Genomic DNA, 11,034 nt, shown 5'->3' on the forward strand with positions numbered 1-11,034 from the left:
GGGGTGGAGGGGAAACAGTGTATTAACCATTAGACCATTCAAAAGTTAAGATATGCGTTCATGATACTTACACTAAAATGAGACAGCATTTGGACAACTTTGGGGAACTTTGATTCATTTCTCTTTTAACTGTTCTGTCTGTATGTTGTCCACAAAGCAATTAAACAAGAGTTTTGATTTGACTCAGTCTTTACACTGAACTTGATGCAGCAGTTTTGAGTTCAACATGCAGATTAAAACACTTTTTTACCCCCTGAACTGATGAAGAATGGGAGATCTTTCCAGTTCCAAAAGAGGCCAGGATTTATGCTGTGTCCCTTCCCATGTGGTGCTTTTCTGGGCTGCTGCTCATACAGCATTCCTGTTGCTAGCCAGTACCCTCATGAAGGCTCTCTGCCATGGCTGCAAGTTCGTAAAGCATCATGTGTGCCTTGTATCACCTCTACAGAGGTATTCCCTCCAAAGACAAAGTAACAGCTGCTCAGTAGAAGATTCATTCAGAAAATGTAGCTCTCACCCCAGTCTGAAAGCTTTGTAGCAAGAACAGGAATAAGCACTTTGGACTGTTTAAGGAGAAAAGCAGCTAATTTTTGCATGTTCCTCAAGGGATGCTTCAAGCATGGAATTTGCCTATTGAACCCACTATGCAACCATTGCTCTTAATCTTGCCCCAAAGCTGGTTTTGAACCATTCAGAGATGAAAGGCACCATTTAGCTTCTAACTATTCAGCCTCTGCTGTCTTTCTGCCCCTTCTTCTCTCTCCTTGAAGCTCTGCACTAGTTTATATCCCAAATCAAACTTTTTGATAGCACCAAACTGTTTAGAAAGGTGTTTTAGAGAACATCTCTTTAATGTGTATCTTGAGTACACTCTGTGGTGGGGGTATCTTCCGTCAAACTGGGTGCAATTCCATTTTACAATGCACAGTTAATGTTTTGCCTGAGTGTGTTTTGAGGGCTGCTAAATAATATTGACATGTCAAATGTATGGGTGAATGTTTATGATCTGTAACACATAAATCCCAGAAAAAAGAGTCCAAATCTGTGATGTAGTGTTTAATCTTCTACTTAGGAGGAATACTGATTGACTTAGTTACATTCTGTTAGCACCTGGACTACTCTCACTGATACCAGTGGCTGTCCTGGGCTAAAAGGCTGGGATTTGACCTACTGTTCCTTCAGATGGCTCAGTTTCCATATCACAGAGAGTTCCTAAATTTGGGAAGCGGATGGTTTGTATTGAGACAACAGCAACCAGCACTTTAGAGTGGTAATTCAGCCTGGTTTGGCATACAGGGATGAGAGTGATTCAGTGGAATCATGAAAAGGTGTCCATATTAGCAAAAAATGGAAAGGATGTATTTTGCCGTGCTAAAGGGAGAGAAAGGTTAAAGTTTAAATAGACTTGAGCCCATACCTTGGCAGCAGTGCCTGTTGGACATGCTTGGAGGAAACTTGCTTTCGTACCACCTGTGCTGCAGCTGGTCTCCAGAGTAGGAGAGGACTCTCCACTTCATCTCCAGAATTCAGTAATGTCCTGGTTTTGTCTTTGTAGGATGATGCTAGCACCTCTCCTTCACCCAGTACACGAGGTCCCGCCCAGCAGCCGCAAAATTCATCAGGTATTAAATTCAGCTACTAGTGTTGTAGTTGTCTTCTTAAGCTAGTCTTCTTCGCCACCTCTAGGCTCTAGGGTCATCATCCTACTGCTGAGTGCAGCAGCAGTAACTAACAAAAAAATTCCCAAATACCTATTGTTTTAAAAACTGTACTCGGCATGAAATCATGATTTTATATGCTTCACAGCCAAGAGAATGACAATACAGCCAGTTTAATTAATGGAGTCCAGTCATGTAGCTGAGGATTTGTGTCTTCAACATTGTGCACCTAAATCTTCTAAAAGAAAAAAGATATATTATTTTACTTTTGGTGGTGTAGCTGTCCTGGTTTATACAGTTGGGGTTTGGGTCTCAGACTGTTATCCTTCCTTAACATAGTAACTTGTTGCAGTAAGCCTGATCCTGAGAGTTACTACGTGAAATTAAGGAGCCCCCAAAATATGTTTTTCCTATGATGAGCTCAAATAACTGTAACTGAGTAGATAAGCTGCAAGCCAGTCAGATTCATCCTTGAGTCAGCCTTGGCTTTCATACATGCTAAAACAAATCTCTCCCAAGGGAATGAGTATTTAACCATTCCAGCTTCCCTTTGGAACAAGGCCATGATTTACGTGCTTTGCAAGGGAAGGGGAAGAAGCCAGGAGAAAGGTGCGCATAAATGAGGAATGAGATCTAGAGATTTCCTGGGAGTGCCCATAGTTCTTTTAAAGAGCTTTTTAGGACCTCACAGAGGAGCAAACCCTTGTGTATAAAGTTGTGTGATATTCAAGTCTCTGAAACAGTCCACTTTATTTTAGACTATTTGCATAGGGGGAAATTGGGACAATAGTAAGTGTTTTCGGTAACAAGGGTTATGTGGTGCAGCTTTTGGGAATGTCCTGTGAGTTAGAAATGTAGACAACATTAAATAAATTCTCTGTGGAGATTTGCATAGTGGGGGTCTCACTGCCTTTTTTTAGATACACCCACGTTTCCTGCCAACTATGCAGACAAAAAACCTAAGACTTTTTAACTTAAAATATAAATAAGTATTGTACTGAATAAACTAAGCCTTGAAGCAATTAGCCTGTATTTCTTAATGGAAGTGATTTATGCTTTTGCTCCTACTGTTCCAGTTCCATGTCTTTTTAGTATTATTTAACTCTCCAGTCCCTAATTAAAGGGATCACTAAGCAGATTTCTGCCAATGCTTTCTCTGTAATGTAGGCAACTGCACTCATTCAGCAATCCTGCTTTCCTGGATCTTTTCTAAGTCACTCATCCTCACTGAATGAAAGCAGCTGTATAAGACAATCAACTTAAGGATTTTTTTATCATTAGAGAAAAAAATAATAAACTGTAACTTTTCCTTTTTGTTTTCCAGACTCTGGGAAGAAGCCATGGGAAAGGAGCAATTCTGTTGAAAAGCCTGTATCTTCATTACTTTCTAGGTGAGCTGCACGGGGTGTCCCTGTGGCTGGCTAGCAGTTGGGATGGTCATGCTGTCCCTGTGGCACGTGCACAACTCATGTCTTGTTTCATTCCATTGCTGTAGAAATCCATCAGTGGTGAAGAGCTGTGAAGCTAAGAGCCCCACACAATCCCACGTGTCTTCTAGGTACTGGCTAACGGCCCGGCTTCTTAACCGTCTTGGCTTGTCCTTTGGCTAATCCCATCATTCAGCACTAATGTTCATCTTCAGTCACATCTTTTACTCATTCTCTTACAATCTGCTTTGTCTGTCGCTGCACAAAGTGTGAAGGTAGAGTGTGTCGTGTCAAAGGCCTGTTCCATGGAAACATCCCCCTGCCCAGGTTGGCACAGGCATCACAGACATCACACCCTTAAGCAAGTGCTTAAAGCATCCGTGCTTGTGAATCAGACACATGGGCTTGGCAGTGCGCTGTGCCACGTGGAAGGCAGGGTTTAGAGCATCTTTTTACAGCAGGTTCAGGATGACCCTGCCAATAGGAGAAGTTTTCATTGTCCAGCCTCTGCAGAAATTCAAAAGCAAAGGCAGAAATTATCTGAAGAGCCTGCAATTGGGAGAAGGGAACTTACTCCTCCATCTGTGCAGCTCCAGTGAGTGCATGAGAAAGGAGAGCAAAGCTTGCTGCAAAAAGTTAATAACAGTGAGCTGTAAAAACGCCCGGCCAGAGAGAGGGCATTCAGAAATATGGGGTACAAAAGCTGGCAGGTGTCAAAAGCCAAGAAGCCTGAAGTAGAATTCCAGAATTCCTGTCGGTCAGAACAGCCAAGCTGCAGTATCACCACCCATGTTCTTACCCACAGAGATTGAGATAAAGTTTGATGTTGGACAGCTAAAGAGAGACTTCCTTCCAGTGCTGCTCCACGACCATGCAGTGTTACTGCAGTACTGGACACTGAGATGGATGGATAAGCTGAATAAAGAGGTAGAACACAGGCTTACATATGTTTAGCATTTACTGCAAAGAGTTGTCCCTTATTGTACGCTGTTACGTATACGATAGTGCTCATAGTCTGCAGAGAGAAAGTTGCCAATGGCAACGATCTGCATGTACTTGCTGTGATGTTAAAGATGCTGGAACGTGCCCTGCCCAAACATTCAGAGGGATGCACCAGTGTTACTAGAGCAAAATATAGTCCCTCCAGCTCTCCTAAAACCAATGGGACACATTGGTTCTAGGAAATACATGAGAGTTTCCAGTAGATAGAGAAGGACCATTCCTTCTCCTTGCAAATGGGAATGAAACGTGAGCTATTTAAAGCAGCCATCAAGTTTTCACCAGCTGTCTTCTATAATGCCATTCCATCCTGGGAGAAGGAGGAGTTCAGTGGGAAAAAAATCCTTTCCTAGTTTAACACCTTAGTGCTCAGTCTTCGCTTGCTCAAATGACTTCTGCGGGGGAGGCAGGGCAGGTTTCAAAAGCTCTCAGTGGTGATCTGTTTCCGTTCCTGTTCAGTTAGATGGCATTTGGATCTGTCTTAACTCCCAATTTAGCTGTGCGATGGTAGGAGACATGTTAAGATTTTCCTGAGAAAGGGTTGCAAGACCAAGTGTACCCTCAGGAACAGCAGAATCTCTGCCAGCCCCCAGTTTGGGCCCAAAGATGATGGCAAAGTTATTTGAAGCCTTTTCTATGAATTATATAGCATGGTTAATTTTTGAAAGGTTTTAGAGTTACTGATTAAAAGAGAAAGCCAAGCAGCTTCTGCTTCCTTAATTTATTTTATCAGCTGTCATCAGAGTTCAGCCCACTGACTAATACCATCCTGGAAGAATGATAACACTCAAGTGTACTACCCATTAAGGCCAGATTGGTTTTGTTTCTGGGTCAAGAAAAAGTGCCTGTGCTACACAGTGCTATCAACAAGCTCCACTTGACTCGGTCAGGCCTTCCAAGGAAAGGATTACTGGGTTATTATTTTCCCTATAATATTTTTCTAACCTGTATTCTACGCTTACTTTAGCACCTGATTAAAGTCTAGGTGGCCAAGACAGGGTTGCTGTACAGAAAACAGACTGTGAGAGAAAACCAGATATCTAGCTTGCAAATTGCAAATACCGTAATAAAATACATTGTTAAACAGGCTTTATCCCCTGAAGACATCTCAGCATTTTCTAGTCTGAAATCACTGAGACTCCTGACACCAAAAAAAAAAAAAAAAAAGAAAGTAAATTAAGTTTCAGCGCAGTCTTTGTGCTCCCTCCAATACGTCTGCAGTAGAAGAAAGCAGCATCTTTGAGGGTCAGGCTGTGCAAACGGGAGCAGTGCTGCTGCTCTCCTGCTGCTGAACGGTCCTGAGCAGCACAACAGGGAGACTCCGGCCCAGTGCTGGAGCAGGAGTGCTCCTGCTCCAGGGGGGATTTCATCCACACCATCAGGTGGGTGTAGCTTAGCATGTGTTGCAAGGAACTGACTGGCTTTTTTATGCTCTTCTTCCATTTCTCAAGGATGAAGCCAGTGAGCAGCAGCAATGATGTGGCTATGGATGCCTTAGATTTTGATCGAATGAAACAGGTGAGTGAAAAGGTCTTTTGCACTTAAGAGATTTGATGAGCTACCCATTTTCCCCCATGCATGCGCTGTACAAGCAAAACAGCTGTTCAGTCTTCTGATTTCCTCTATAACTAGGTGCTTAGAGAAGGGCTAGCTGGTGAGCAGCAAGAGAGCAAAATCTCACTGCTATTTGATCAAGATGTCTGTACAGAAATGTGCAAATAAATGTGCCAGCACCTTCTGTATCCTTGGCCTGGGATTGCAGATGTAGCTGTTAGTAGTGCTAGGCTCTGATTGTCAGCGGAGGCGGGGGACAGGCACAACCATGTTAAACTTGCATTTTCTTCCACCAGTTAGAAGGAAATTCTGAGCAGCTGACTTGTGTTTTGTCTCATCAGGAAATATTGGAGGAAGTTGTAAGAGAGTTACACAAAGTGAAAGAGGAGATAATTGATGGTAAGAAAGAGAAAAATTATTATTTTTCTCATCTTTATGACTAATTTCCCGTAGATAAGATGATAGGAACTGCAGAGAGTTCCCTGGTGTTTTCAGACTTCTCTGAGCAGCTCTGATGTATATACACATTTGAAGAACAAGCGTCTACCTTATCTGAGCTCTGATCGTGACATTGTGTTTACATCCATTATTTTTATGCTGTTGACGAGCATTTTCACCCCCAACCTGTGAGAAATTCACTGGCCAGTGTTTCTCACAGGTGGGAGGGTGAGAAAGGGCCTGCCCGTAGCCTGTGGCTTATCAATTTATCACAATCAGGGAGCGTGAAATCGCTTGTAACTAGCCGGCCACACAGGTCCAGGATGAGGAGGGGACAAAGGTACCAAACTGAAAATCCTTCCCAAGCATCTTCTGTAGGCTTCCTATGCTTGAAGAGCTATTTCAGACCTTCACTCGATTACAGCTTTCCAAATAGCCACATATTTTTATAATTCATTGAAAAGTACAACAGCTGTACTAAAGGTATCAGTACTTTTTTTATAAATTGCTCTGCAATATATGACTAAATGTATTTTTCAGGGCCATTAATGAAACACACAGCAAATACCTATTTGAAGCCCGCATTAGGGCACAGAAGATGCATGTCCACACCCTGCACTTCCCATCTTAGATTCTCACAGAAGGGGAAAAAGAGGAGACTGTAAACCAGCTAAAAATCCATCCCCTGTCCCCTTGCCCCAGACCCGTGTGCTCACAAAACCTCGGGGCAGTTTGCAGTTGAGCAGACCCTCGCCCATATGCTACCGTCCCAGCAGCTTGGCCCTCAGAGCCTCCCTAGTTCATTCCAGTGCAAAATAAGACATTCACATAAACCACGGATGCAACTTCTTAAACCAGTACTGCAGTTTGCAAGCAAACAGCTGACTGCTTACCCTTACTCATCCTTTTACCCTCCACTCATCCTTTTACCAGCGTGTACTTTCTGCAACCTCTATACTTAGCATTTTCCATCACACTGGGTATAACATTATGCATTAACTTTTTGGTTTGGTTTTCTAGCCATACGGCAGGAGTTGAGTAGAATCAGTACAACATAATGATTGCAAAGCATTTGGACGGTACTAAGAATGCTAGGAAGATCGGATCATTTCTAAGTGTACCAAGGTCATGCAAGATGGTGAGAGAGGACACCGGCACAGTCTTTGTTCTTATGCCCTTTTTATTAGCAGACTCAGCACACTTTGAAGCTTGCTGCTGCCTTGGATTCGCTTCATTTTAAAAGTCTTAATCTAAAGAATATTAAATTTTAAATTTCTGGATTTTTTAGATTTCATCTGACACTGCACATTGGATTTGTCAGCCTTTTTTGTATTTTGTATTTGCTTATTTAAATGTATTACCTTTCTTTTTAGTAGTAGATAAGAACACACGTGAACCATTTGCTTTTGATAGATGACTTCAAAGTAATTTTACTAGTAGTCTGCAATGTAAATGAAGATCCTTTGCCAACAGAAATGTATTGTGGCATCACCAGAAGAAACGGAGACATGTTAGTTGTCAGCCAACAAGTTCTTTGTCTCAGAGTTATCACAATATAAAAAAATGGTACGTCAGTGCATCACAGTATCTGTGTTCATATTGGTAATAAACTGTTTATTGTCCACATGGCCCTGCCCTTCTTTGTTTCATTCATCCCTTGAGCTCCCGCACTTTTACGTCACTTGGGTTGATGACGAGAGGAACGTGACCGAGACTCCCCGTGGGGTGCCAGCTCTGCCTGGCCAGCGCCGCAGAGCACGAGGGGAGAGCCTGAGCATGTTCCGGCTGGTGCAGTGGCAACAGCCCTGCCTTCTCTTACTGGGAGACGTGGCTCTCCCCTGCCCGGCCCTCCTCGCATCGCTGGCTGAGCACCAACTCCTGCAGTCAGGCTGCGGCAGCCTCAGCAACTTTTTGCCAAAGTCAGTGAAGGACAGTGGCTTATGGCTCTTCTCAGGCTACCATGAACTGTCCCACTGCATCTCCTGCCATCACTGAAAAAAACCCAGGTCCCATCACCTGCACTCGTAAGGGCTTCCTGTAAATAAGAGGGAGGTATTTATGCAGAACAAGGCTACCGAAGGTATTGGGAGGATGCAGGCTGAAATCATTGGCACAGCACTGCTGAACTAAAGGCTTAAGGGGAGTCATTTGTTAGTATCTCACATGGTTCATTTGTTAATGTTGTGCAGGTCTTCAGCTTTATTTCACAGAAAGTGAAGTCAAAGGTAGGAGTGCAGGACACCGAACACTTAACAGTGCACACCCACCCATATCTTTCAGGCCATACAATTTTTTTCTTTAGAGCCATTTTTTCCACCAGCGCAACCTTGGAAATTTCTGCTTGACTTAGTTTGGCGCAAGCTTTGCATGGCAGTAGTCTTGATACCATCTTCTTGATAACTTTGTGCAAAAGGATTGGAGGTCGGAGTTCAGCTATGGAAATCTGTCAAATATTTTCCAAGCCCCCTGCTTTGCTTTGGGCCTTCCTGAAGATTTTGTTTTAAAAGCCAGGCTCCAGGAATGGTTTTGGGAGCAGAGCTTGGTGCAGCAGCCCCGGAGAGTCTGTGGTTGTCCCCTTGCCAATGTCCCCCGGACCTCACGGAGCACGGCAGCAGGCAGGAGGGACTGCCGGCCAGCAACAGGAGACCCAGGAGAGGAGGCAGGGTGGGGTGTGCTTTGCAGTTATTTGTAAAATGTGACGTGCTTTGGCTTGGGGAGAGTGGGGTTGTCCTTCAGCACTCTTCAAAGCAACCCAATCTGCCTTTTAGAAAAGAGTCTTTTTTCCAGTGTGGTTATACTGTAGATTACATACGGGAGGAATGGAAAAAAATTGAATTTAATGCAACAGTGAGCTCCAGGCTGAGCCTGATGTCTGTTAGCTGTTTAATGCCAGTGGAAGGCAAGAGACAGGTTAAACAGTGGGGTAAGATTTCCATACATGAACTAAAGCGGCAGACATTGATGTGCAACACAATATGACAACCCCAGGACCAGGAGAAGGAGCCTTTCCAGTAGGAAGAACACAAACAAGCATCAGTAACAGCAAAGATTATAATGCTCTCTTGCATAAATTTCATACAGTAACTCACATGTTTCTTAATTATAAACCCATTTAATGGCATACCTGATGATGGCAAGTACTTTTCAAAACTGCTGCCTCTCAGATGATCACAACCATTCTGTGAAAGTCTCCCATAATCTTAGTTAAGCTTCAGGAAGTTGGGGCCTGGCATGGTTCACGTTTTCCCTTGGAATGTGGCATTACGCCTAAGGTCAGTAATAATCACGTTGTAATTCGGGCCGAGTGTACAGCCTGGATACGGTGTGCTGCTCTGTTAACATCAGCCACCTGCTGTAAATGAGTTTTTCTTAACTTTTTTCTTCTACCTTTGCAGGCCTTGTATAATATCAACGTAATAAGCTGAAGTTTGCACAGGGCCGCTTGATAGCTGTGGGAGCAAGGTGCACGGGGGTGGAAGGGGAAGCCTGGCTGATAGGGGCAGGGGAGCAGTCCTGGCATCGCTAGCGCTTCGCTGGTTCCCAGCTTACAGCTCCAGCGACAGGGACGCGCCCGGCGGTTTATTTCCAGTAGTGGCACTGCTGGAGGATTTCCCCCTCCCAGACGCTAATTCGGTTTGTTTGTTGCCTCGGTAGAGAAGGGTGTCCCTTCATGCTGGGTTTGTTGAGCCGCTGCAACAGGGCAGGCCACAGGCATTTTACATAGCAGAAATCAAAGGGGGCATTAACCCTCACTCTGACCTATCATACAGCTACTTGTTCCTCCTATCTCCTCTTGCCACATGGTGAAGGAGATCTCGATTAATTTTTAAGTGAAGAGAGTAAAACTATATATAGCCCTAATGTACTTTTAACCCAGACCCATATGCCGCATGGTTATGAAAAAAACCCCCTTCTGCCAACATTACTGGTAGTGGCAAGGACAAGCGCCCATGGAAAGGACAGGATCACAGCCTTCTCCAGCAGCACCCACACATGCTGAAACTCAGCTTGCACCGCACATCTGCAGGCACCAGGCTTCCAGCCACTTCAAATTCCCGCTGAGATGAAGAGTGCAGAGCAGGAGGGTTGCGGGGCGGGGCTGGCCAGGCAAAGCAAGCTGGGACCGTGACGGAAATACTGACGGGAGGCAGGATAAGAAGCGGTTGCCAATTTTGGTTACCCCCTGTTTACACCACAGCCTCTGTGTCAGGCTAGGCTAGTAATCTATAGACCACATAGGCAACTGCATCATGGAACAGCTGAGTAAGGGAACTATAGAAAGGTCACCCACCATAGAGGAGAAGGACAATAGTCAGATTGAGGAAGGCAGCATAATCTTTATTATGGTTTTGATATTAACTTGCTAAGTTGGCCAGGAGAGTTGAGGAACAGCTTGCTAAGGACACGGGAAGTTGAGTATGTGATTGTGGAGTGCCAGCAGCACTGAAGTAAATTAACAAAAAACTGAAGCTCGCTGACATGAGCACTGATATAAAGAAGTTAATGGAGGTTCCCACACCAAAGCCTCTTCCTTTGGGAGAACTTAAGCATGTTCTTCACTGAAGAACCAGTGAAGTCTGAAATGTCAGAAGAATTCTCGTTCTTCCTCTTCTTTTCCAGAAGCACAACCCACATACCAAACCAGTATCTGTGAATAAACTGGTATTCAGCCCCTGCATCACAAAGGATCTCACATCGCTGAGCAAACCTGGGTATTTACACAACTGCCAAAATCAGACAGATGAGAAAAATGGAGGAAGGGGAAATGGAGGAGGAGGAACCCAAGTTGCAGCAGGCTAGCTCAGCTACCTGCTGTGCCAGGCTAGCAAATGGACAGACTGACTCACTAGATCCAGTGCTGTAGGAAGAAGGAATGAAACTGTGTTTATTGAGGAAATCAGGCTTCCAAGGTCTAATAACATACTTGGAGGGACCAGCGAGAATGTACAATAAGACAT

The 11,034-nt window shown here is 44.2% G+C and overlaps 1 protein-coding gene across 10 annotated transcripts in view; it reads left to right on the forward strand.

Annotated features, from left to right (window-relative positions):
- Positions 1-7,704, forward strand: part of EVL (Enah/Vasp-like) — a 159,892-nt gene extending 152,188 nt beyond the window's left edge. For 6 of the 10 annotated variants that reach the window (XM_052783148.1, XM_052783145.1, XM_052783150.1 and 3 more), the window contains 6 exons: positions 1,556-1,622; positions 2,983-3,049; positions 3,154-3,216; positions 5,536-5,602; positions 5,980-6,037; positions 7,097-7,704. In XM_052783148.1, coding sequence (XP_052639108.1) covers positions 1,556-1,622; positions 2,983-3,049; positions 3,154-3,216; positions 5,536-5,602; positions 5,980-6,037; positions 7,097-7,134 — 360 coding nt within the window. In that variant the 3' untranslated portion in view covers positions 7,135-7,704. The remainder of the gene's footprint in view (positions 1-1,555; positions 1,623-2,982; positions 3,050-3,153; positions 3,217-5,535; positions 5,603-5,979; positions 6,038-7,096) is intronic. The other 4 variants (XM_052783149.1, XM_052783152.1, XM_052783153.1 and 1 more) reach the window with 3 other exon arrangements.
- Positions 7,705-11,034: the final 3,330 nt, after the last annotated feature.

The sequence above is a fragment of the Harpia harpyja genome, chromosome 3 (genome assembly GCF_026419915.1).
Source record: "Harpia harpyja isolate bHarHar1 chromosome 3, bHarHar1 primary haplotype, whole genome shotgun sequence".
Lineage (NCBI taxonomy): Eukaryota > Metazoa > Chordata > Aves > Accipitriformes > Accipitridae > Harpia > Harpia harpyja.